Source organism: Sorex fumeus, unplaced genomic scaffold (genome assembly GCF_029834395.1).
Source record: "Sorex fumeus unplaced genomic scaffold, SorFum_2.1 ptg000126l, whole genome shotgun sequence".
Taxonomy (NCBI): Eukaryota; Metazoa; Chordata; class Mammalia; order Eulipotyphla; family Soricidae; genus Sorex; species Sorex fumeus.
In genome coordinates, this window is record NW_026606183.1 from 121259 (window position 1) to 148161 (window position 26903).

General features: G+C 53.3%; 1 protein-coding gene across 7 annotated transcripts in view; it reads left to right on the forward strand.

The window, feature by feature from the left end:
• GTF2I (general transcription factor IIi) overlaps window positions 1-26903 on the forward strand; it is a 74139-nt gene continuing 47236 nt past the window's right edge. For all 7 annotated transcript variants that reach the window (XM_056137702.1, XM_056137704.1, XM_056137707.1 and 4 more), the window contains exons 1-6: window positions 1-378; window positions 17803-17906; window positions 21333-21471; window positions 24191-24325; window positions 24913-25096; window positions 25251-25279. In XM_056137702.1, coding sequence (XP_055993677.1) covers window positions 17808-17906; window positions 21333-21471; window positions 24191-24325; window positions 24913-25096; window positions 25251-25279 — 586 coding nt within the window. In that variant the 5' untranslated portion in view covers window positions 1-378; window positions 17803-17807. The remainder of the gene's footprint in view (window positions 379-17802; window positions 17907-21332; window positions 21472-24190; window positions 24326-24912; window positions 25097-25250; window positions 25280-26903) is intronic.

Here is a 26903-nt window from a genome sequence, read left to right on the forward strand (position 1 = left end):
AAAAAAAAAAAAGAGGAGGAGGAGGAGGGTGAGAGTGAAGCTCGGAGTGCAGAGAAAAGGGGCCACCGGCTGCCCCCCCGCTTCCCCGCACGCGCTCTCCGGCCGCGGCCGCCCGCCCGCCGCGGCTCCCCCGGCGTCTTCCGCGGTCCCCGGGATCGGGTTGAGGCGTTGGCGAAGGCCCTGCCGGGCGGCCATGCGGCGGTGACAGGCGCTCGGCCGAGACGCACGGGCCCCTCGCCCTCCCCTCCGGCCCCGCTCGCCCGGCTCGCCCGCCGCCCCGACGCCGCTCCGTGGCGGCCGCAGCCCGCGCGCGGCCCACACGCTCGCTTCCCGTCGACGCCCCCGGCCCCGGCGCTGCCTGGAGGCGGCCGCACTCGGGTGAGTCCCCCGCCCCCGCCCGGCTGCCACCCGCGGGCCGGCCCGCTGGCTCGCCGGGCCGGGCCGGGCCGGGCCGGGTGGCCGCCGCCGAGCGGGGGCTGCCCCCGTCGCCCCCCGCCCCCCACCCGCCGGCCGGCCCGCGGGCGCGGGGGGGTGGGGCGGGAGCCGGCGCGGCCGGTCGCGGGGGACGACAGTTTCGCACGCGCGCGCGCTCGCGCGCCGGGGTGCGCGGGGGGAGGGGCGGGCGGTGTGTGTGTGTGGTGGTGATGGGGGGGGCGGCTCACGCGTGAGGCCCGGTCGCGCGCGAGCGAGCGGCGCCGGCCGCGGCCGCTGATTGGCCGGCGCGGGCGCGGCGGGTGCGCGCGCCGCGCCGGCCCGAGCCGAGGGGTCGCGCCCGGCCGGCAGGCTCCGGGGCTCGAGCGCCCGGGCGGCGGGCGCGCCCCATTGGTCGGCGGCTCGGCGGGGGCGGGCCCTGCTGCCTGGCAACTGCGTTGCCCCGCCCCCCCTGCGCGCTCCCAGGTGGAGCCCGGGGTGGGCTTTGTCCCGGGCCGGTGCGCCGGCCCCGCGGGGCTGCGCGCTGGCCGGCGTGGGGGGGGGTTGGGGGAAGGAGGGGGGGGATGGAAATAAATACAATGCCCGGAAGGAAAGCCTGGGCCCGAGCGGGGGCCGCGGACGGAAAAGCGGGCCTCCCTCCCTCCCTCCCTCCTCTCCCACCCCTCCACTTTCGCTCCGGCAAGTTGTGCCCTTTAACGAGGAGAGCGCTACACTCCCCCGCCCCCCCTCCCCCACGTTTGTTTTTGACCCACACCTGGGCTACTCCTGGCTGGGCGCCCAGGGATCTCTCCTGGCCGTGCTCCATATGGAGTGCCGGGGGTCGAACCGGGTGCAAGGCGAAGCCCCCCTCCCGGCTGTGCTACACCTCCCCGGCCCCTGAGTGCGCCGAGGTCGGGCTTGCTGGCCAGGGCTCCCTCCTGCGAACCGCCGTGTCCCCTGCAGAATTCTGATAAAGTCTTGACAACAGCCCCGGGGCCTAGCTGCCGCCTCTAGGTGTGCAGGAAACAAAAGGGAAGTTAGTTTTGCAAGAGAGAAGGTGTCCTTGTGTCTTTTTTTTTTTTTTTTTTTGAGCGAGCGGCCCGTGATTCGGAGGCTCTGTGGGTTGTCGGGTTGTTTCTCTGCCGCACGCTTTGTGCTCTTGTCTGCGCGGCCGTCCGCCGTCCCTGCTGCTGCCGCCGGTGCCCGGGCGCACCCGCTGTGCTCTGGCACGATTTCAGGCGGCTCCGGTGCAGAGCCTGGTGTTGCCAGCCACATTTTGTTCCCGGTTTCCCCCTCCGGGGAGGGTGTCTTTTCCTCCAGGAGCTTGGGTTTTTGTCCTGTGTCCTTGTGCATTTTGTTCTCTGCCCTTGGTGTTCAGAGTAGGGATTAAATCTCTCCCTGCCCTTATCTTTCTCCCCTTCTCTGCCTTTTGAGGTGGTGACTGCAGCTAGCTTTTGGAGATTCCGTTTCCGACATTGTGTGTGTGTGTGTGTGGGTGTGTGGGTGTGTGTGGGTGTGTGTGCACACGCTTGCTGGGGCTGGCACCCTCCTCTGCATGGAAGGCCTGTACTTGACTGCAAGGGCCCTCCCCTTCCCTACCCTGGCAATACTTTTTTGTTTGTTTGGGTTTTGGGCCACGCCCTGCCGTGCCCAGGGCTTACTCCTGGCTCCGTGCTCTTTGATCATTCCTGGGGCACCTGGTTGATCACGTGCTGGGGATCAGATCTGGATTGGCAGGGTTGGAGAGATAGTACAGCAGGTAGGGTGTTTGCCTTGTACACAGCTGTCCTGGGTTCAATTTCCAGCACCCCATGTGGTCCCCTGAGCACCTCCAGGAGCCAGGAGAGCATTTTTGGGTGTGGTTCAAGGAAAAAAAAACCCAAAGCCTGGATTGGTGCTCTTTACCACTGAACTAGTTATGCAGACCCCACCTTGTGCTGCTCTCTTAACCTCAGTAACTGGGTAATCCCTGCTTATTGGTGGGGGCCAGCCTATCGCGGCTGTGTGATTTACTTCTGATAGCACAGGGTAAGGCGTTTTCCTTGCTTGCGGCCGGGTCACCAACCCGGGTTCGATTCCTCCACTCCTCTCAAAGAGCCCATATAGAGAGTATCTCACCTGCACAGCAAAGGCTGTGACGAATTCGATATGCCAAACACAGTAACAACAAGTCTCACAATGGAGATATTACTGGGCCTGCTCGAGCAAATTGATGAACAACGGGAGGACAGTGCAGTGCAGTTCTACCCCAGTGAGGAAACACTGACTCCAAGACTTGAAAGTTGGCAGCAGGACTCTGTATTGTCCAAAGCTCTCTGCCCTGCTGGCACCAGCATCCCTGGACCAGTGGGTTAGGCCCACCCCAGGGCCCCAGCCCAGAATCTGATTCTGGGGGGCTGAGGTGGGGCTGAGTGATGGGGAGAACCCCACTGCTTGCTGTCAGAGTCACCTATGAGTGAGGGAAGTTTTTTCTAAGTGTTTTTTATTACTTTAAAAACTAGACCTGAGGAGGGCTGGAGCGATAGCACAGCGGGTAGGGCGTTTGCCTTGCACGTGGCCTACCCGGGTTTGATTCCCAGCATCCCATATGGTGCCCCGAGCACCACCAGGAGTGATTCCTGATTGCATGAGCCAGGAATAACCCCCTGTGCAGTGCTGGGTGTGACCCAAAAAGGGAAAAAAAAACTAGACCTGAGGGATAGTACAGCGGGTAGGGCCTTTGCCTTGCATGGGCCAACCTGGGTTCCATCCCCAGCGTCCCATATGGTTCCCCAAGTACCTCCAGAAGTGATTCTTGAGTGCAGAGCCAGGAGTAACGTCTGAGCATTGCTGGGTTTGACCCAAAAAGAAAAAAAAATTAGACCTGAAAGCCCATAAGTGATTAGAACTGTTCAATGTAGAGTGCTTGGAAATGGAGTTCTTTTTTGTTACCATGACAGAATAAAGTTTAGCAAGTTTGTAAAGGTAAAGGCCCTCCCGTTGATCATCGATTTGCTCTTTGCTCGAGCAGGCCCAGTAACGTCTCTATTGGAGACTTTGTTGTTACTGTGTCTGGCATATCGAATACTCTCGGTAGCTTGCCGGGCTCTCCGAGAGGGGCGGAGTAATCGAATTCGGGTCGGCTATGTTGGCCGCGTGCAAGGCAAATGCCCTACCCTCTGTTTGTAGTTTTATTTATTTCTGATTTTCATTTGTGTTTGGCCACACCGGCTGTGCATAAGCGATCTCTCTTAGTGGGCTCTGGGGACCACACGGGGTGCCTGGGATTGAACTTGGGTCTGCTGGGTGCAAGCAAGACACGCGCCCTCCGCCCTCTACCATGTCCTGCAGGGCCCCTGTCGCTTTAAAGGAGTCAGGAGTTTAGTCCAGGATGGAGTTAGGAATTTAATTTGTTTGGGGGCCACACTGAGTGGTGCTCAGGGGCTGGCTGCATGCTTCACAGTTATCATTCGGTTGGGGAAACCATTGTATCTGGAAGATTAAAAAGAAAAACAAGGGGCTGGACCGATAGCACAGGGTAGGGCATTTGCCTTGCACACGACTGACCTGGGTTCGATTCCCAGCATCCCGTATGGTCCCCTGAGCACTGCCAGGAGTAACTTCTGAGTGCAGAGCCAGGAGTAACCCCTCTGCATTGCCATGTTTGACCCAAAAAGCAAAAAAAGAAAAACGAAAAACCTTGGGAGCCTGTAGAGCAGGTGTTACAGCGTCTCAGCATTCTGTGTGGGCCTGGAAATCTAACCTCATCCCCTCCTGGCCCCAACACCTCTTAGTCGCTTACTAATTAATTTCCTCCCAGCCAGACTGCCCTCAGGTCCCGTTGTCACCTGGAATTGAGAGTCCTTGAGGTGCTGGGGCCTGGGCGCGGCACCCAGAGGGGCCAGGCTGGACAGGGGACCTGTCCTCTCAAGGCGGGACTCGCTGTCCCCCCTCCCCCCCCAGGGCTGCACATCCTTTGCTTCCTGGCCCAGGCACTTGCACATTCTTGGGGGCTTCACTCCTTTTGTGGTGCTCCCACTGCACTTTCCTACATATGGCCTGGCTGGAACTCACTTGGGGTGCCAGGATCCAAGAACGCAAAGCCACCAGGCCCACATTGCAGTGTGGCCTCAGCTGTCCACACTGAAGGCAGCCAGGGATTTGAACTCGTGGCGGGCACTCGTGAGGCAGGCACACCAGGGCCTGTGCTGTTCCCTGCCCTGATCTGATTTAGGTTTTTTTTTTTTTTTTCCCTTTTTGGGTCACACCCAGCGATGCTCAGGCGTTACTCCTGGCAGTGCTTGGGGGACCATATGGGATACCGGGGATTGAACCCAGGTCAGCCTTGTGCAAGGCAAACACCCTACCTGCTGTACTATCACTTGGGCCCCTGATTTAGGTGTTTTTTTTGGAGTGAGGAGCAGTGTGGGTGACGGGGCTTGCCCCATGTTGCTCAGGGCTTATTCCTGGCTCTGTGCTCAGGATCAATCCTGTGCCAGGGATTGAACTGGGGGAGGCTGCGTACAAGGCAAGTACCCTGGCCAAGGGGGGAAAAATTGGTTTATTTGGGTGTATTTAAAACAAAATAAATAAAATACAAAACTGAAACGTGGATTGGCCTTCTTGTGTGCTCTTTACCTCTGAACTAGCTATTCGGACCCAGCCATGCTTAGGGCTGACTCCTGGCTCTTCACTCAGGGATCGCTCCTGGCAGTGCTCAGGGTGGGTGGGTGGGTGGGGAACACTTGGGGTGCCTGGGATGGAACTCGGGTTGGCCACATGCAAGGCAAGTGCCCACCTACTGGACTGTTTAGCGCTCTGGTCTGAAAAAACTTTTTTTTTAAAATTTATTTTTTATTTTTTGCTTTTTGGGTCACACCCGGCGATGCTCAGGGGTTACTCCTGGCTCTGCACTCAGGAGTTACTCCTGGCGGTGCTCAGGACCATGGGATGCTGGTAATTGAACCTGGTTCGGCTGCATGCAAGGCAAACACCCTACCCGCCGTGCTATCATTCCAGCCCAAAAACTTTTGTTTTGATAGTGGATTTCTTCTGAACAGAGTAATCTCGAGTTACCTAAGAGAAATGGTTGATTTTGTGTTTTATCTTGTTTGAGGAGGAGGAGGGGGTTGGGACCACAGCTGGCGGTATCCTCTGCTCTGGCATCACCCAGCAGTATTGGCAGGCACATTGCGCTAGAGATGGAACCTGGGCCTCCCGCAGGCACAGTCTATGCCCAGACTTGACCTGGCTCCCTAGGTTGGGTCTGAGAGAGTGCAGTGGGTCGGGCGCCAACCCGGGCTTGATTCCCGGCACCCCATATGGTCCCCTGATTCCTGCCAGGAGTGATCCCTGAGCATCACTGTCAAGGATACTTGTCAAGGGTTTATTGATAGCATCTTTAAGAATCATTGATGTAGGGGCCGGAGAGACAGGACATTGGAGAGGGTGTGTGCCTTGCATGTGGGTGACCCGAGGTCTATCCCTGGCACCCATAGGGTCCCCAAGCACTACCAGGAGTGCCCTGTAAACAGAAACAATCATTAATGCTGTTTTTTCTCTTGAACTCAGTTTCCTGTCCTTCTGTGACGGGGTTGAGTCACCCCTCCATATTGGCGCTCCTGGCCGCACAGGACAGTGGTGGGTAGATCTGAAGGCTCCCAGCCACAGAGCACGTGCTCCCCAGAGCTCAGCCTTGCTTGGGCTGTGCTCAGTTGCTGTTGCCAAGTGAAAGAGTGCAAGTTCCCTGCAATTGTAGAGTTGAGATGCCTTCTTACTGCCGATCTGAAAATGCAATAGGGAGACTCTTACTCGTCTTCATTAGCTAACGTGAAGCTCAGGCCACCCACCTGAGGGGGTTAAAAAATAGGAATTGTATTTAATTTAATTTTTTTTTTTTGAGGATGCAATCACACCTGGTGGTACTCAGGGATTACTCTTCATTCTTTCTTGGCAGGAATCAGGGGACCATGTGTGGTGCTAGGGATCAAACCCCGGTTGACTGTGTGTAAGGCCCACACCATCACTCCAGCCTTAGGAATTGAAATTTTTTTGTTTGGGCTGGAGTGATAGCACAGCGGTAGGGCGTTCGCCTTACAAGCGGCCAACATGGCCGACCCGAGTTCGATTCCTCTGCCCCTCTCGGAGAGCCTGGCAAGCTACCGAGAGTATTCGATATGCCAGACACAGTAACAACAAAGTCTCCAATGGAGACGTTACTGGGCCCGCTCGAGCAAATCGACGATCAACGGGAGGGCCTTTACCTTTACCTTTACCTTGTTTGTGCTGTATCCGGTGGTCTGCAGGGCTTACTCCTGGCTCTGCGTTCAGGGATCACTTTGGGTGAGCTCAGGGAACCATATGGGCTCCTGGGGATTGAACCTGGGTCTCTGACATGCATGCAAAGCAGACACTCTTCTGGCTGGACTAGCTCTGGGAGTCGTGTTTTAGATTTTTGGATTTTTTTTTCTTTTTTTGCCTTTTGGGTCACACCTGGTGATGCACAGGGGTTACTCCTGGTTCTGCACTCAGGAATTACCCCTGGTGGTGCTCAGGGTACCATATGGGATGGGATGCTGGGAATCGAACCCAGGTTGGCGCATGCAAGGCAGATGTCCTACCTGCTGTGCTATCGCCCTACCCGCTGTGCTATTGCTCCAGCCCCCTAGATTTTTGGACTTTGACCTCCTTACTCCTGGTATGGTCTGCTGAAGGCTGCTGAGAATTACGGTTTTATTTTTTCATTTATATGCATTTTTTGTTTTGGGGGCCATAGCTGGTGGTGCTCCGGGAACTGCCTGTGTTGGTGGGGGTCCAGCCGGGGTCTGTCCCCTGCTGTCTCTGTCCCTGGTGTGGAGTGGTGCGTGGTCTTCATAGTCTTCATCCTGCGCCGTTTCCTCTCCATCCTTCCCCATTGCCTTCTTCTAGCTATTGCCTAGCTCATAGTTTCGTGTTTTAGTTCTCTCCTTTTCCTCTGTTTTTTGTTGTTGTTGTTTGTTTTTGGGCCACACACCTGGCAGTGCTCAGGGCTCACTCCTTGCAGGGAGGGAACCTTATGGGATTGCGGGGGATCAAACCCGGGTCGGATGCATGCAGGGCCACCACCCTCCCTGCTCCCCTGTCGCCCTGGTTCTCTCCTTTTCATTTGTTTTTAGTCTTGTCTCTGATTTTTCCCCCCTCTTAGGGCTGGTGGGTAAGGTAAGTTAGAAAGTTTGGTTGAGGCGGGGGTTGTCAGGAGCCCATGGAGGATTGACTTCTCATTGCTGTTATAACTTCTGTATAAAAAATAGCTGACTTTCCCATTTGACCCAGCAATACCACTCCTGGGAATATATCCCAGAGAAGCAAAAATGTATAGTCGAAGTGACATCTGCACTTGTTTGTTCATTGCAGCACTCTTTACAATAGCCAGAAACTGGAAGAAACCTGAATGCCCAAGAACTGATGACTGGTTAAAGAAACTTTGGTACATCTACACAATGGAGTACTATGTAGCTCTTAGAAAAGATGAAGTCATGAAATTTACATACAAGTGGTACAATATGGAAAGTATCATGCTAAGCGAAATGAGTCAGAAAGAGAGGGATAGACATAGAAGGATTGCATTCATCTGGGGGATATAAAGTAACAAAGTATGAGATTAATACCCAAGAATAGCTGAGATCAGCACCAGGAGGATTACTCCATAACTTAGAGGCCAGCCGGGTATCCTAGAGGAAAGGGCAGTTCAGATAGAGAAGGGAGCACCAAATAAAGGATGTTTGGAGGATCCTCCCAGGAGGGGAGATGCATGTCGAAAGTAGACTATGGACTGAACATGTTTGCCACTCAATGCCTCTTTTGCAGACCACAACACCCAAACGGAGAGAGAGAACACAGGGGATTGTCCTGCCACAGAGGCAGGGGGGGTGGGGGGATGGGGGGTGGGAGGGATATTATCCATGGTGGTGAAAAACGGGCACTGGTGGAGGGATGGGTATCTGATCATTGTATAATTGAAACCCAAGCACAAAAAAAATTGTAAATCTACAACTGTAAAAAAAAAAAAAAAAAAGTAAAAAAAAATAGCTGACTTTTTTTGGGGGGGGGCACAGCTCGAAGAGCTTGGTGGTGCTTTGCATGCAGGAGGTCCAGGTTCTCTCCCTAAGCACCACTGGGGTGAATGACACCTCCAGCCACCCCCCCAGTGGGAGATGGTTCAGTGGCCACCATGCCTGCCTGACAAGTAGGCCAGCGCTTGGGGTCCCCACCTGTGACCCCCTTCTACGCACAGAGCCACTGAGCCCCGATAGCCCAGAGGGTGAGGCCAGCTTGGGGGAGGGGCGGGGGAGTGGAGCAGACTCTGCTCTGAGGAAGGGGGGGGTAGGGGCGTGCCTGAGGGTGGCCTGCACACAGCTCTCTGGCTCCTTTACCCTCTCGGGCCGGGTGAGTGGGGCTGCTCCTGGCTCTCTCCAGGTCACTCTTGGCTTTGCTCTGGCCACAGCAGAGCATTGCCAGGTGGAGCCGCCTTCTCTTCCCCACTCCTCTCTCCTCTCCTCTCCTCTCTTCTCTCCCTCTTTCTCTCTTTCCTCTCACCCCTCTCCTCTATCCCTCCCCCCTTTCCCTCTCTCCCCTTTCCCTCTTTCCCCCCCCCCCCCCTTGTTATTCTGTGAGTCCACACTCTTCTGCCCTTTTAGAATGCTTCTTCCCTTGCAGGCATTATTTATTTTCTAGGGATGAAGGTTTGGCCTGTGAATTGAACAATCCCCATATTGTTATCTAAGTTCCTGAAAACAGGGCTTTTCTGAGCCTTATTCTCCGGCATAATGAAATTTTAGGTGTCTTTAAAACCAGACAGGATAGGACATAAGGCCTGGGTGTGAGCTTATGCGGCTGGTATTCAGAGCTCAGACCCCATGGAACCATCTGCTCGATTCTGTGATCTTTTGTTTTTCGTATTATTTTCCAGGGTGCTCAGCTGTTAGCTTTAAAAATAAGTTGACCAGAGGGAGCGATTGGAGGCTGGGTAGGGCTCTTGCCTTGCATGTGACGGACCCTGGTTTGATCCTCGGCATCCCATATGGTCCCCCAACACTGCCAGGAGCCATCCATAAAAGCATGAGGCCAGCCGTAAGCCCTGACCACCAATGGGTGTGGCCCTCAAACCCACAAAAAGAAACAAAAATAGATTGGCTGGGCCCTGGGAGAGGAGTCAGAGGGCTGGAGTGCCTGGTTTGTGTGCAGGAGACTTGGGTACCGGCCCGGGAGCACCCCCTGAGCACTGCTGGGTGTGGCTCAAAAACAGAAGCAAGAAGAGTGAAGTTGTTAGGCAGGTGTCTCATAAATAAACCAAGATACTAAGTTAATTCAGAAGGGAAGTAGGATCAGTAAATTTAACCTGAGAGTTTCTGAGAAGCTAGTAATTGGATATAATTAGAACCGATGTTAAAAATTATGGGGGGGGGGCGGGTGGGGAGGCTGTACGGTGTGGAGGGCAATTGCCTTGCACATCAACGACCCGGGTTCGATCCTTGGTACTCCCTCTGGTCCCCTGAGCACTGCCAGGAATAAGCCCTTGGCACTGCCAGGTGTGTGCCTAAAACAGAGCTCAAAGGGACTTTAAATTTGTGTTTACGATCTAAACTGTGAAGCACATACAATTAGGGATGAGTAAATTTGCTTCTACGAAAAACGTTCTTTAGCTTTTAGTGTGTAGTAATCAGAGCTATAACCTGAAGCTCAAATACCATCAATTTCAGTGGCACGTAAGAATTTAAATGAGTAGTAATAGGTTTCACTGTTCTGTTTCTGGGCCACACTGGGTGATGCTCAGGTCTTACTCCTGGCTCTACGCTTGGATCTCTCCTCGCTTCTTGGGGGACTGTGGAGGATGCCAGGGGTCAAACTCCGGTCAGCTGCTTGCAAGGCATGTGTCCTACCTGCTGGACTAGTGCTCCAGCCCAGTAGTAAAAGATTGTTAGAAAATGATATTTTTGTTGGTCAGAGAGATAGTGCAGCAGGGAGGGCGTTTGCCCTGCATACATCTGACCCAGGTTCCATCACCAGTTTCCCATTGGGCACCCCCACGGAGTGACTCATCACCAGGAGTGATTCCTGAGTGCAGAGTCAGGAGTATCCCTGAGCACTGCCTGGTGTGAACCCCTAAAAGAAACAAAAACCAAAACAGAATGTGAGCACGCTAGGTGATGATGGATTTTTAAGTTAGCCCCAAACATTTTGAAGAGATAACAGTTTAATTTTTCTTGGGTTCCAGCTGGTAGTGCTTGGGGGTTACTCCAGCTCCGTGCGTGGGGCCACTCCCAGCCAAGGGGGGCTCTCTGCAGTGCCTAGTGTTGAACCCAGGCCTGCCTTGGCTCAGGCCACTCAGCCCATTGAGCTGTCTCGCTTCACTTGGAATTACTTTCCTTTATACATAACAACATGATTTTTGAGACCCGAGAGGTCGAACGCTGGTTCAAGTGCTTGCCTTGGATGTGGCCAACCTCTGTGTAATGCCGTGTGCCACACAGTTCCCCCCACACCACTGGGAGGGGCACCACCCTCCCCAAGGAAAAAAACACTAACAATTTTTCATTTAATTTTTGTTTTGGGGGTCACACAGGACAGTGCTCAGGGATCACTCCTGGCAGGGCATCAGTGGTGCCGGGGGATTCAGCCGGGTTGTCCACGAGTAAGGCAAGCGCCTTCTTGGCTGTGCTGTCACCCTGCAAACTCCCCCGCCCCCGGCCACATACACACTTTCCTGATGGCTGACATGCCCACTTGGGCCCCTCTCTGGGTGCTGGGGCCTCCTGCATGCAAAACGAGTGCTCTAGCCCTTTGCGCGTGCTTAATTGTGTGTTAGAAGAGAGTGGTCTGGAAGCAGAGATGGGACCCAAGGGACGGAGAGGCCCCTGGTGGGCCTCTGAGTACCACTGGGTGTATTACTCCTCCCAACATTGTGAAAATAAACTTTGGAGGAAAAAAAAAGTGATGGGCTTGCTACTCTAATTTTTGCTGGTCACTTTAATTCCTCCTAGTTGAGTGGAAGGGAGTGTTGAATTTCACGAAGCAAAACCTCCTTTTGTCTCCACTCTGGGCTGGGATAGGCTGGGCGCAGGGACGGGACAGCACTTGCCAGTGGGGTTTGTGGCCTGCACCACAGATGACGTGACTGTCACAGGTTTTTCTTTGAATCAGACTTTGTTTTTGTTTGCTTGGGGGGCCACACCCTCTGATGTTTGGAGCTCGGTCCCCTTGGAGTTTGAGGGACCGTGTGGTGCCAGGGACCAAACCCAGGCCTCGTTCGTGTGCTCTGTCTGCCTAGCCCAGTTTGACTATTTAAAAACTCTTTTGTGTGTGTGTGTGTGTTGGGGGTCACACCCGGTGGTGCTCAGGATGACTCCTGGCAGGGCTTGGAGGACCATTTGGGCCAATCAAACCCCGGTTGGCTGTGCGAAAGGCAAGCGCCCTCCCCCCTGTACTTCCTGTCTGACTCAGAATCAGAGTTTTGATTTTCTTTGATTGAGCGTGAGTTGCGTTGATACCTCAAGTGGTTTCCACTGTCTGCTGAGCCTTTGGTGCCTGGACCGGAAGGTCGGTCCCAGCGCTCAGTTACCGCCTCCGGGGGAAGAAGGTGTGGGTGAGGGCCTGGGTCCGGTCCCAGTGCTGCAAAAACAAAACCAAACAAAAACACACCGGTTGGCCTTTGGCACCATGTAATTTACCTCTGGTTCTTTTCCTTTTTTAAACCTGCCTGCGATTATTACAGTGTGGGAAGGAGGGCTTTGGAACTTGGAGCCCGGGAGTATAGTAGTACCTTGTTGCAGAATTTAACTATCTCATGACCTTAGCAAGGCCCCCACCTTTCTGGGTTGTCTCACGCCTGCGTAAGGTGACAGAACCACGCACTGAAGTGGCAAGGAAAGACGCACATGAGTGGCCCAGCCAGGAAGTAGGGTCAGAGCAGAGCTGAGACTTGGCTGCTGTGGAGAACTCCCCCCCCCACCCTTTCATGGACAAGGAAGTAAATGGGGAGAGGGGGATTTTATTATTTAACACAAGGATGATGTTGATTTAAAATTGTCTATTGTAAGATTAAATTGAAAAGATTTTTGCTGAAAACAAAATTGGGGCACACGAGTGTAATGAAATGAAGTTTAGTGTTCCGGTACTTCCCCCCCCCCCCACTTTGCCTAATTTGAAACAATTTGGAGCAAGAATGTATTAAAAAAATTTGTAATTTTTGCTTGTTTTTGGGCCACACCCAGCAGTGTTCAGGGCTGACTCCTAGTTCCGTGCTCAGGGATCACTCCTGTGGGAAGGGCTTTGGGACCATGTGGGATGCTGGGGATTGAACCCTGGTTGGTTGGCCCTGCGCAGGGCAAGCACCCTACCAGCTGTACTGTTGCTCCAGCTACTTTTAGAAAATAGCTTAATAAAAAAATGTTACTTTTTTTTTTTTTTAAATTTTTTTGGTTAGGGTCATGGTGTGTATGACAGTGTTCAAGAGTTCCATAAGTTCTCTTGTTACAATTTTTAAATTTATTTGGATTCATACCAGTGTTGTTCAGGGAAGACTCCTGACTGTGTCCCGGTGGGTAACATCCGGGCGCAGGGGATCAGGTCCAGGTTGGCATATGCAGGGCTAGAACCTGAACATCTGTGTTACTTCTCCAGCCTTACACAATGTATACACAATTTACGTCGTATACAGTGCAGTGTGTTATATATACTGTATGTGTTGTATACTATGTGTGTGTGTCTATGATTTTTGGGCCACACCTGGTGGTGCTCGGGTTACTCCTGGCTCTGCACTCGGGAATCACTCAAGTGCCCGGGATTGAACCAGGGTTAGCGGCGTGCAAGCGCCCTCCCCACGGTACTCTCTTTGCTCTGGCCCTCATATTTTTTATTACTTGACGTTCAGCCTTATAGCAAGGGACAGTTAAAAGCAGAAGTATGAAATGACATTAAAAAGGGAGGGGGCATTGCTGACTTTATTTGAGGTGAGAACACATCAGAACTGTCAGGACCAGGTAAACTTAATCCCTGAAATGGATCTCTGAGGGAGGTGAAACACAAGATTTCAGGAAAGCCTGGAGTCGGCTTTCAGGGGGGGAGGGGCAGGTGATGGGCAGCAGAGAGGCCAACCAACGCAGGAGAGAGAAACGGAAACAGCAGCCTGCCAATGAAGTTAAGTCTGAAGCTCAGGAAGGAGGATGAAAATCAGGCCAGGGGAACAAAAGTGGAAAGACGGGAGGAAGTGCAGAGAGTGTGTGGGGTGGGGATGCGGCTGGCCTCTCTGTCCCCTCCGTCCCGGTGAGGGACTGCACCTCCTCCATGTGCCTCTGGCCGGCCTCTCAACCAGAGCTGCTTCCTAGTCTGGTTCCCACTGGACACAGGAATTGGGCTGGGACTGACCCTAACACAAACTCCAGAACCAGTGATTTTTTAGGGGGGGCGAGGGGGAGAGGTCGGGGTAGTCACACCTGGTGGTGCTCAGGGCTTACTACTGGCTCTCTATGCTCGAGCATCGCTCCTGACAGGGCTGAGGGGGCCCAGACCCTAGAAGTTTTATGCAAAATGTGGTGGCCAGTCTGAACATCTTTTGCTTCTGGGACCCCAGGACAGTTTTGTGGGTAGAGCGTGCTCGCAGGGCGGGCTGTCCACTGCCACACGAGGGGCGTCTTTGATTGTTTGAGCTTTGGGGCCACACCTGGCGCCGTTCAAGGAGGCTGCTCCTGCGTCTGGGCTCGGGACCCAGAGAAGCTCCTCCGGGCACTGTGCTCCATGGGGGCTCCCACGTGGGCCTCCTGCGTGCAAAGCAGACTCCCTCTGCACTCTGGGAATTCTTAGCAAACACAGAACATGGTATGGGACTTGGGAGACAGCTCAGCGCTCAGGCCTGGGGAGGGGCCCCTGACACTGTGAGGTCTGTGACCCACTCTGCAGGGCCGGTGGTGGCAGAGTGGGTGCCCGGGGACTTCGCAGTCGCTGGCCCCTGACTGCTGCTTGGAAGGCCTCCCACCCTCAACAGAGAGTGCTCAATGCTGCTGGCCCAGAGTCCATCCTGGCCTCCCATAGGCTCCCCAAACTCCTGTGTGCAGAGCCAGAAGTCAACCCTGAGCACTGCTGGGTATGGCCAAAACAGACACAAAAACCACTGACAATTTTGTGGAGTGTGTGATCTGTTTTGGTCTTTTCCATTCTGTGTGTGTGTGTGTGTGTGTGTGTGTGTCCATGCGCGAGTGTGTGGTGAGTTTTTGTATAGGGTTCACTCCTGCTGGAGATGGGGCTGGGGTCCGTTGCTGGTGGGTGCTCCCTCCCCTCCCCTGTACTCTCTGGCCCCTCCTCGTTCCTGTTGAGGGTCCTTCCCTGCCATGCTGACTATCCAGTTCAGGGACTGGGACCTGGCGTTTCAAGGCCTTGTGCCGAGCTGAAATTCCTATCTGCAGAAAGGTCTGTTGAGGTTGGAGTGCAGCTCAGTGGCAAAACTCTTGAGTTCCTTTTTGGTTCCTTAATGTTTTAAAGCCAGGAGATTTTGGGGGGTGTTCAGCTGTGAGCCAGCGGAGGGAGCCCTAGGTCATGGGTGAGGAGATTCTGCTTTATATCTCTTGGGGGCATGGGGGAATTCATGGGTCCCTTGGGTTTGTTTGGGCCATAGCCCACGATCACTCCTGGCAGTGCTTGGGACCATAAGGGGTGCCGGGCGTGGAACATGGAACTTGCGTCGGTTGCAAAGCACCTTACCTGCTGTTACTGCTCCCCCCTCCAAAAGAAATTCGTTTTTTTGTTTAGGGTCCCCACCTGTGGTGCTAGGGCATTAAACTCAGGCCCTCTGGTGTACAAGAATAGTGGCTTGCCTGGCCTGGGGGCTGGACCAGAGTGCTCCTGAGGGTGGGGACGTCGTCTCCTGCTCTGGGACTGAGTGCAGGGACTGCGTTTGTGTGTGTGTGTGTGTGTGTGTGTGTGTGTGTGTGTGTGTGTGTGTTGGGGGGAGGTCCTTTTCTTGGAACCAAACACTTGAACTGATTTCCATAGGCAACCAAGTGCAGCGTTTCCGGGGGAACAGAATCCTGGCCCCAGTGGGTCCCTCCCTCCAGCCTGTGGTTGGTCCCCAGCTGGGTTCTCCCTGCGGGCGGTTGTGGTAACACATTCTAGTAACCAGGAGTGTGGCTGGCCTGCAGGTGTGCGTGCATGTGTGCATAGATGTGTGTGTTTGGGAGGGCATTGACCTGGCGTGGGATGGGCCCCCTGCCCTGGCACAGGCACAGTGGGTGAAGGTGAGCGTGGCAGAAGTTGGCATGCTACCTTCCAGCTGCTGGCAGTCAGTGACCTGGAGGCATCCCTGTAGAATGAAGACAGGGAATTATTGGCAAAGTGACTTCGTTGAGGCCCATTAAGACTTTCACATACCTGGTTTGAGTTTGCATAGTGGGGAGGATGCTGGCCTTGCATGCGGCTGACCCAGGTTTGATCCCTGAGCACCGCTGGGTGTGGCTCATGGAACAGAAACCGAGAAAGACGTCCACAGATTACGGAAGGTCATTATGTATGTTTTGAGGGAACCCCCTTACCCAAGCTTCCTTTGTTTTGACTGAGCCTCATTTTACTGTTTCGTTTGTTCATTTTTTTGGTTTTGGGCCATATATCTGGTGAGGCCCAGAGATCACTCCTTGCTGGCTCAGGGGATTCTATGGGGTGTTGGTACCAGACACAGCTTGGCTGTGTGCCAGGCAGGTGTCCCCCCCCCCCACCGCTGTACTAGTGCTCCGTTTCCCGAACCTCATTTCCCCCCCCCCCCCAAAAAAAAAGCTTCTATTTATTTTTGCTTTTGGGTCACACCCAGCAATGCTGGTGGTGCTTGGGGAACCATATGGGATGCCGGGGATTGAGCACGGGTCGGCCACGTGCAAGGCAATCGCCCTACCCATTGTACTATTGCTCCAGCCTCCTGAGCCTCATTTTAATAGATTTTTTTTTCTTTTTGGGTCACACCCAGCGATGCTCAGGGGTTACTCCTGGCTTTGCATTCCTGGCGGTGCTCGGGGGACCATATGGGGTGCTGGGAATCGAACCCGGGTTGGCCGTGTGCAAGGCAAATGCCCTACCACTGTGCTATTGCTCCAGCCACTAATAGGGATTTTTTAAGCTAAGTTACCTTAAGAGGAAGCATGAGACCCAGGTTCTAAGGGGAAAGTAGTTTCTATGATTGAACCATAGACCCTTTCCTGGCTTGGCAATGCACGCTTTTGCGATTTTAAAACAGAAATGTCAGGGGGTGGGATGGTGGGGAGACTGGTGTGTTGTTCTAGGATTGTAGGCCGGGCTCTGTGTCTGCTCTGTGCAGGCCGTAGGGCTTTTGTAAAAGAAATTGTCTCCAGACAGGTTTGAGATTTTGTGTTGGGAAACAATTGCCTTTCTCTGTCCACAGATCAGGACGTAAGTGTGAAAATTGTCTTTTTATCATTTTTTTTCCTTCTCTGGGGCCACACCTGGCAGTGCTCAGGGTGTGCTCAGGGCACCATATGGGGTGCCAAGGATCAAACCCTGGTCAGCTGTGTGTAGGACGTGCAAAGTACCTGCAAGTCCCTTATCGTTGTTCTGGTACTTTACCTTTTTGGGGCGTGGTCAGCCCCAGCACCCGGATCCCTCCAGGTGTGTGCACTCGGGTGTCCTGGTGATGCTGTGCTACGCTGCACAGCATACTCGCTGTCAGTCAGGCCGCACCCTGGTCCCTTATACATTGTTTTTTCGGGTGGTTGGGCCACACTCTTGGCCGTGTCCATGGCTTACTCCTGGCTCTGCACTCTGGGATCACTCCTAGTGAGGCCGAAGGACCCAGTGGGGTGCCGGGGCCTGGCGCTGTGCACTGTGCTGTGGCTCGGGCCCCAGGTTCATGTTCTCAGTGATGACGCATGAGGACTCCCTACTTTTTGCTGATGCTTCGTCTTCAGTGTCCATGAACCATGTGTTGATGTGCTTAAAATGTGTCCTGGTATCTCCTGCCGGGTCCCAGGATATTTGCTGGCGCGGGTGTGTGTGTGTGTGTGTGTGTGTGTGTGTGTGTGTGTGTGTGTGTCTCCGTCCTGCCCACCTGCCTGCCGCCAGCCTGGCCCTGACGAACCCGTCGTGGGTGAGTCTCTCTCCTGCTTCAACGGTCACGGAGTTGTGAACTGCATTACCTCTTTCTCCAACTTGGGAGAAACTGTAACTTCGGGTGTGCTGTGTGAGTGAGTTTGAGGGGCTTGGGGGGCTTGGGCCAGTTTTCTGGAAACAAGGCGAGAGAAGAAGTCAGAGTAGGTTACTGGATGGGGTCGAAGTTACTTGGGGGCCCGCGGAGCGTGGGACTGTGGAACCTTGTGTTTGCTCACGTGCAGAATCTCATTCCGTCAGTGCTCCCTGTGCTCACTGTCCCCTCTTCTCGCCCAGGGATCATGGCCCAGGTCGCGATGTCCACCGTGCCCGTGGAAGACGAGGAGTCATCGGAGAGCAGGATGGTGGTAACCTTCCTCATGTCCGCGCTCGAGTCCATGGTGAGCCGCTTGCCCCCCGGGAACCGGGCCTGTGGCGTCATTCTTACTGACTGGGCTTGGGGCCACGCTTGGCGCTGCTCCAGGCTCACTCCTGGGGGCTCGAGGAGCCACTGGGGGGGGGGGGGGGCGGAGGGCAGGGATTGGACTCGGGCTGGCTGTGTGCACGGTGGGTGCCTTCCCTGCTGCCCAGTCTCTCTGGCTCCTCGTTATTTTATTTTTATTTATTTATTTATTTATTTATTTTTGCTTTTTGGGTCACACCTGGCGATGCACAGGGGTTATTCCTGGCTCTGCACTCAGGAATTACTCCTGGCAGTCGTCAGGGGACCATATGGGATGCTGGGAATCGAACCCGGGTCGGCTGCGTGCAAGGCAAACGCCCTACCCGCTGTACTATCTCTCCAGCCCCTCCTCGTTATTTTTAAACAATTAAGTTTATTTTGGGGAGGGCGGCTGGTTGGGGCATACCCAGCAGTGATCAAGCATTGCTCCTGACTCAGTACTCAGAGGGCACAAGCATGCACTTGGCCTGCTGGGAAGGTTCCTCAAGAGTGTTTGTTTCTGTCAAATATCTGTGTGTCTGTTCATGCCTCTAATCTAATCTCCCAAGCAGTGGCCCAGAGGCTGTTCACCAGGAATCTTGTTCCACTGGTCCAAAGGTTCAGTGTTAGGCCTGAGGGCGTCCTGGTGTTCGGGGCCTGGTGGACCATCCTGGCAGTGCTTGGCCAGCCGCATGGGGCTGGGGGTGGAACTTGGTCAGCTGCGGGCCTGACACTCGCTTCAATCCCTGGACTGGCTCTTAGCACCATTTATTGGTGGTTGTGTTTGTTTCTGTATTTTGGGTCATGTCCAGCAGTGCTCAGGGTTTACTCCTGGCTTTGTGCTTGGGGTTGTTCCCGGTGGGACATGGAGGACCATGCTGGGTGTCCAGGATTGAGCCTGGGTGGGCCACGTGCGAGGCAAGCATCTCCTGTGGTCGTCGCTCCGGCCCACCTATTTATGGTTTCACTCCATGGTTGGCCAACCCGGGTTTGATTCTCAGCATTCCATATGGTCCCTCGAGCATCTCCAGGAGTAATTTCTGAGTGCACGAGCCAGGAGTAACCCCAGGAGTACACCGCCGGGTGTGACCCAAAATGCAAAAAAAACAACAAAACAACAACTCTCCATGGTGTGCTCGGGAGTGGGAGTGGGGAGTCCAGGCTGGTCTCTATTGTCTAGATCCTCTAGTGGTGACTTGGTGGTCCTTGGCGGACACTGTGCTCCGGGACTGTTCTTTAGTTTTAATTAAGAACAGTTTTGGCTGCCAGAGAGATAATTTGTGGGCACATGCCTTGCATGTGATCGATCCCTGGTTCAATCCACAACACCACTTGGTACCCTGAGCTTCACTAGGTCCAGTCCTAATACCCCACCCTCACCCCAAACCCCCTGCAAGCACTCCTGGGGAACTCTGGGTCATTTGAGTCTTTGGGCCCTGAAAGTTAATGGGAGTACACCTCCCCCCCATGTTAGGCCTTTCAAATAAATTAAAGTTTACTTTTACATTTTTAGAATTCCTAGTTTAAATTTTTTTTTTTTTGGTGGTTGCTGTTGATTTGGGGGTTGTACCTGTGGTACTCAGGACTCAGCCCTGGCTCTGTGCTCAGGTACCTTATGGGATACCTTACGCTGATCTCAGGTCGACCGTATGCAAGGCAAGAGCCCTACCCCGCTGTGTTATCTCTCTGACCCCCCTAAAGTAATTTCTAAACATACACTTAAATTCTTCTGTTTGGTTTTGGTGGAACCTGAAACCAACAGGACTTTCTTTGGACGCAGTTTCCAGTCAGAGAATCCTCAGTGTTTGCTCTCAAAAGTTTTTTTGTTTTTTCTTTGTGGCTCACACCTGGTGATGCTCAGGGGTTACTCCTGGCTTTGCACTCAGGAATTACTCCTGGTGGTACAGGGGCACCATATGGGATGCTGGGGATTGAACATGGGTCGGTTGCATTCGAGGCAAATGTCCTCCCTGCTGTACTACTTACTGCTCCGACCTTCAAAGGTTTCTTTTTCTTTTTTAATTTTTTTTTATATCTTGGACTCCTCATCCAGGATGCGCATGGCTATTTCCGTGCGGGGCGTGTCCCTGCCAGTGCCCTTCCCCTGGCCACTGTGACCATCCTCTCCAGGCAGCCCTGCTCTTTCAGGAGCGACGCTCGGAATCATCAACTTTTTTTTTTTTTTTGAGGGGATGTTTGTGGTTCTGCTTCTGGTTCTGTGCTCAGGGCTGGTGCCTGGACCCCAGCTTCCAGCTTGCAATGGGAGTGCTTAGCCAGTTAGGCTTTGATCTGGCCCCATGAATGTGTTTGATATGTAGGCTCTAAGTTAATGATGCACTCCCTGTAAATGAAGTTTTGCAGACCTACTAAGGTTCGAAGACTGTGTGTACTTCAGGTGTACATAAGTCAGCCTGGGGAGGGCGCTTAGCTTGCATGCCTGGGTTTGATTCCCGGCACTCCATACGGTCCCGAGCACAGATCCAGGAGTAACCCCTGAGCACCACCGGGCATAGTCCCAAAACAAACCACAAACAGTAAGAAGTCCGCCAGTGTGATGTCAATGATCCTTGCAATGCTTCTTCTGTGGAGGTGCCCATGCTGACGTGACTTCCGGCTCCCCACTCTGTGTCTGACTCCACCAATGTTCCCAGCTGCTGGGCGCCCCAGACCTCTGGGGCCTATTGCAGCTTGGACCCTGACCCTCCTTCAGGGCCTTTATTAAGGGTGCTGTGCCAGAGTCAGTCTCTCTTGTGAGCGTCTGGCCCTCAGTGTTCTCTGGGGAGTTCTCTCCGCCCGCCTTTCTTTAGAAATGCTGTGTTCTGTTCAGACCAGGGCTCAAGTCCATTGAGAGAGACAGGCACTGGGAGAGCAAGTGGACTCTCGGGTCACTTAGTGTAACTCAAGTCAAGGAGCTCGGACTTGGGGGCTGGAGCGATGGCACAGTGGGTAGGGTGTTTGCCTTGCATGCAGCCAACCTGGGTTCGATTCCCAGGATCCCATATGGTCGCCTGAGCACCGCCAGGAGTGATTCCTGAGTGCAGAGCCAGGAGTAACCCCACGCATCGCAGGGTGTGACCTAAAAAGCAAAAAAAAAAAAAAATAAGAGCTCGGACTTGCTTTCCAGTTGTGTCTGAGTTTCTAATTTGTTATTGAGTTTAAGTGACAACTTTTTTTTTCCCCCAGCAGAAAAGCAGCCTAGTTTTGTGTTTGGTTCAGGGCTTAGGTCTGTCCAAGGGCAGGGACTGAACCTGCGTCTCAGCCCGCCGCCCGCAGGCCCATGAGCTGTCACTGTGGCCCCGGAGGGGAATTTTTTAAACATCCAAGATAGCACCTGCCTTGAAATGTCAGACTTCCATCTGTGACTGGTTCTGCGTGTGTGTTTCAGTGTAAAGAGCTTGCCAAGTCCAAGGCGGAGGTGGCCTGCATCGCCGTGTACGAGACGGATGTGTTCGTCGTGGGCACTGAGCGGGGACGTGCCTTCGTCAACACCCGGAAAGATTTCCAGAAAGATTTTGTAAAATACTGTAAGTTTGTGGACATCTTTTTGTTTGGTTTGGTTGCGGGGGGGGTCACACTCAGTGGTGCTCAGGGCTGACTCCTGACTCCTAGCTCTGCACGCAAGGATCGCTCCTGGCAAAACTCCGGGGACAGTATTGGGGTGCCAGGGGTGGAATCTGGATCTGCCATGTGCAAGGCAAACCCCACTATATTCTTGTTCTGGCCCCGTCTCAACATGTTTGTCTTTTGTATTTTATACATAGTAAACCAAAATATTTATGGTGCACATCATAAATAGTCATATCTCACATCTAAAGGTGATATTTCTGTCTCCCCACAAAAATCCATCTCGTCATTTCAGAAATGCTCAGAGTGAATCACTGAAGTGATAATGCATGGTTGGGGTTATAGAGGTAGAGCATTTTTCTTCCGTGTGAGGCTCTGGGCTTATTTGTGTTTTTTTGTTTTGTGGCCACACCTGGCGATGCTCAGAGGTTACTCCTGGCTCTACACTCAGGAATCACTCCTGGTGGTGCTTGTGGGACTGCTTGGGATGCCGGAGATTGAATCGGGTCATTCTCCATATAAGGCAAATGCCCGCGCCCTGCTCTGCTTATTATTCTGGGAGGCCCAGCACTGCACAAAGGAAAGAGTAAGCCCTGGAAAGTTCCAGAAACACCATACATGTTATTTGCTTCAGGTACCTGGCCATCCTGCCTGCCAGTCTTTCTCAGAATGGGTCCGTTGCATCCCTCCCCATTGGGATGTGGGAGAATGGTAGGGTGCATTAGCAGCCTTGGGTGCATTTGAGGTGCTTATTGTTTGCCTAAAGAAGGTAGGTATGGATTTACAATCTAGAAATTTACATTTACAATCAGGGCCATATGAGCTCGCATGATACTCAGAACGAGCAATGGAAAATAAATGAGCTAGCGTCTGCCCCGGGCAGGTAGGCTTGAATGGTGGTGGGAAATTTCGAGCAAAACATAATGTCCAAAATTAGAGAATATCGGGGAAATTGTCTGCCATAGAGGCAGGGTGAGAACGGGATGTGGGTGGTGGAAAATGTGCACTGGTGGAGGGGTGGGTGTTTCATCAGTGGCGAATCTCAAATGTGAAAGCTTTGTAATTATCTCACGGTATCAATTTTAAAAAAAAGCAAAAGTAGTGTGGGATTCACGCCCAATTCAATCAGCTTAATCAATGGCTGAACAAAGAGCAACAGTTCTACGTGATTTAAGAAAAAACGGTGGATATCGGTGGTGGTGGGGGACAACAAAGTGATTGTTTACTTGAGAAGGGCTGATAGTCAGGTGAGGTGGGAACCCTGCCAGGTGTGGCCATACTGAACAGAGGTAGCAGCCCTTCTTTTCAATTAAACATGAAAAGAAAATCTTCTAGGGGCTGGAGCGATAGCACAGCGGGTAGGCATTTGCCTTGCATGCAGCCAACATGGCCGACCCAGGTTCGATTCCCAGCATCCCATATGGTCCCCCGAGTACTGCCAGGAGTGATTCCTGAGTGCATGAGCCAGGAGTAACCCCTGAGCATCGCCGGGTGTGACCCAAAAAGCAAAAAAAAAGAAAAAGAGAGAAAATCTTCTAAATCTTTTATTTTTTTTAATTTATTTATTTTTTTTGCTTTTTGGGTCATACCCGGCAATGCACAGGGGTTACTCCTGTTTCTGCACTCAGGAATTACCCCTGGCAGTGCTCAGGGGACCATATGGGATGCTGGGAATCGAACCCGGGTCGACCACGTGCAAGGCAAATGCCCTACCCGCTGTGCTATTGCTCCAGCCCCGAAATCTTTTATAATTTTTAATTTCCGTTTTGAGATTTTTTTTTTCCAGTGCTGGGGGTCATGATTTTGAGATACTTAAAGGTCCTGCTTAGAGTTTTTTGTTTTTGTTTTGGGCTCACACCAGTGGTTCTCATGGCTTATTCCTGGCTGTGCTTGGGGGATCTTGTGGGATGCTGGGGCTCCAACCCCGGGCCAGCTGCCTGGAGGCCCCCCTGCTGTCCTCTCTCAGCCCTTCTGTTTGGTTTTCCAGTTTAGCTAATGACGTTTGGATTGTGCGCTTGCGCTGTATGCACTGCCCTTCTTGCAGCGTGTCTGTCCCCCTTCTCTGTGTTGCTGGGCTGAAGTGCTGCTTCTCCACCTAAACCAGACATTCAGAGGATTGCCCTCAGTTGCTAATCGAAGTTCCTGCTTCCGGTCCTTTTGCGCTTAGGATGGCAGGGAGTGTACCCGGTACTGGAATGTATTCCGAGTACTAGTGTCTTAAGTCGCCATTGTGTCGGACTCGGCAAACCCAGACTTTTTGGTGGCTCTTTTTCATATTCTGGTTTATAGTTGATAGATGACCATTACTGACTCTTGGTAGAGATTTTTCTTTCTTTGTGGGTTGTCCTTATTTTGGGGCCATGCTCGCCTCTGCTCAGGGGTGTCTGCTGACAGGCTGGGGGTGAGGTTCTGCTGGGGATTGAACCAGAGTCAGCCACATGCAAGACCAGTACCTTCACCGCTGTAGAATTTTTAGTTAAGTCTCTGTTATTTCTTAGAAGATACTGTTCCTTAATATTTTCGTTCAGGTTATATTTTTTATTTTCAAAAGTTCCCCTTCTTTTTCTTTTCTATCTTGAGAGCGAGTCGTAAATGTTGGAAACTAGAAAGAATACGCTTTGTAGACATGACATGATGCAGTGGTGCCCTGGGCCCTCTAAACCATTCGATAATTCCCAGGTGTCGAGGAAGAGGAGAAGGCTGCAGAGATGCATAAAATGAAGTCTATGCCGCAGGCCAACCGGATGAGTGTGGACACGGTGGAGATCGAGACGCTCAGAAAGACTGTGGAGGACTATTTCTGCTTTTGCTACGGTGAGGCTCTCGCATGACGTGTGGCTGCCACGGTGGGACTTACGACCCAGGGAACGAGCCAGTCGTGCAGACGGGTGCTCAGACTGACCCTCAGGTGCATCAGGGAGGACTGACTAGAGTTGGAGTGTGAGGGGGCTGGGAAACTGCACTGTGGGGGCTGCTTGCTCCCGTTACAGATTCCCAGTGAAAGGAGTTAGGGAGGACAGAGGTTGGCGGGCAGCCCCTGCCCCCTGCACGAAGCTTCTCCCCGCCACTCTCGGTCTCCCAAAGAATCTGCATCCGCATTCTACAGCCCCCTAAGGCAGCTGGAGGGGCTGTTACAAAGCAGCAGCTAGTGTATGACATTAGCCACAGTCCCTCTCCTTTCTGTAAGTCTTACAACCTTTCACGGGGGCCCTGGAATGTGTTTCTGGTCAGAACGTCTGCCCACTGGGGGCCAAGGACCCTGTGATATTTCCATGGTCTTGCGGTTGGATGTGGGAAAGGCAGGATAGTACGTGTGGAATGAAGGGGTGTTGACTCCTCTGTCTGGTGATGGCGTGTGATGACATGCCCTCTTTGCCCTGGCCCTTGCCTTCCCCCCTTAGGGAAAGCTTTAGGCAAGTCTACCGTGGTGCCTGTCCCCTACGAAAAGATGCTCCGGGACCAGTCAGCTGTGGTCGTCCAGGGGCTCCCCGAAGGAGTCACCTTCAAGCACCCTGAGAACTACGACCTCGCGACCCTGAAATGGATTTTGGAGAATAAAACGGGGATTTCTTTTATCATTAAGAGGTGAGGTACTTTCCCCTTGGCCTCTCAAAGTCTCTTCATATGAAGGTGAACGTTCCCTCGAAGTCTCTGCTGACGAGTTTCCTGCGGCAGGTCCTTATGCTTGGCCGCAGTCGGCTTTGACGTATTCACAGCAACTTTCTGTGTTTTATTGCAGACCTTTCCTGGAGCCTAAGAAGCACCTCGGTATGTGTTTCCTCTCGCTGTCGTGATGCCTGGGTGGGGTCTCCAGTGACTGAACTCCTTAACACAATCACTTTTGTTTTCCCTGGTGGTATGACGGGCGAAAGCTTGGAGTGAGTGTTTGACTGTTTTTCAAAGGCAAGGAAAGGTCTTAGGGAGCCGAGAAAGAGAATGGGCTTTTTTTTCTTTCCTTCACACTCCTGCTTGCTTTATGATGTATTCTTTTTTAAAAAACTGTTCTTTAGGGGGGCTGGAGCAATAGCACAGTGGTTAGGGCGTTTGCCTTGCACGTAGCCGACCCGGGTTCAATTCCCAGCATCCTATATGGTCCCCTGAGCACCGCCAGGGGTAATTCCTGAGTGCAGAGCCAGGACTAATCCCTGTGCATTGCCGGGTGTGACCCAAAAAGCAAAAAGAAAAAAACTGTTCTTTTTTTGGGGGGGGAGGGAGAGGTCACACCCATTGGTGGTCAGGGCTTACTCCTAGCTCTGTGCTCAGGGATTATTCCTGGTGGGCCTCAGGGAACCTGATGTGGTGCCATTAATCAAACTTGAGTTGGCCGCATGCAAAGCACCTTGTACTGTCGTACTCTCTCTGCAGTCCTATGTTTGGTTTATTTTTTGGGCCACACCCAGCGATGCTCAGTGCTTATTCCTGGCTCTGCACTCAGGAATTAATCCTGGTGTTGGGAACCACATGGGATGCCAGAGATGGAACCCATGTCAGTTGCGTGCAAGGCAAGTGGCCGGCCTGCTCCAGCCCCTCTGTGCTATAGATTTCAAAGGGAGACTTCCCCCGGTAGGCTGGGTCTGGCTGGGTACGGGGCGGGAGTGGGGGCTCCGGGGGGTTGGACGGAAGGCCTCCAGCTTGCCTGGCACTCACTCCCTGCTTGGCACTGGCCGCCTGGCTGGGCGCGCGGTTTCCTGCATGCCGTGCGGGGGCTCAGACTCTGCTGCTTCCCAGAACCCAGTCTCACGTATGCTCATGGGAAGTGTGGAATTGCCGCCTCCGTCTGGGGTTTGCAAGGCTCGCCTTTCTCTGCAAATCGCCCTGGCACCTGTGTCATCAGGTCATCGGTCTTGAGCGGGTTCCTGGGCTTCCTGTGTGCGGGTCGGACAGGCTGCGCTTCCCACCCCTCGCCCTCTTGGACGTCTGACCTCTTGTGGGCCCTTTTAATTTTCACTGAGATGGCCCCAATCGGCCACCCAGTGCAGTTTGATTAAGTAGCGGCCACAGAGACCCAGTTGTTGTTGATACTAAGTGGACGATGCCCAGTGCCCAGTTTCAGCTGTTCCGTTAGCTGCTGGGCTCTGGGGCTCCCACGCAGTCTGCAGGGAGCCACCCTGGGGGCCATCCCCTTCGGTGAGTGATGTGACCCAGCTGTCTGGATCTGACAGTTCAGTGCTTGGGCTCCGTGATGCTGGGACCTGGGGGCCACCCCATGCTGTCCAGGGGACCATGCACACCATACTGCTGACCTGCCCCTGACCACTGTTTCATTTGCTTTTTGGGTCACACCTGGCGATGCTCAGGGGTTACTCCTGTCTCTGCACTCGAGAATTACTCCTGGCAGTGCTCAGGGTACCATATGGGATGCTGGAAATCGAACCCAGGTCAGCCGTGAGAG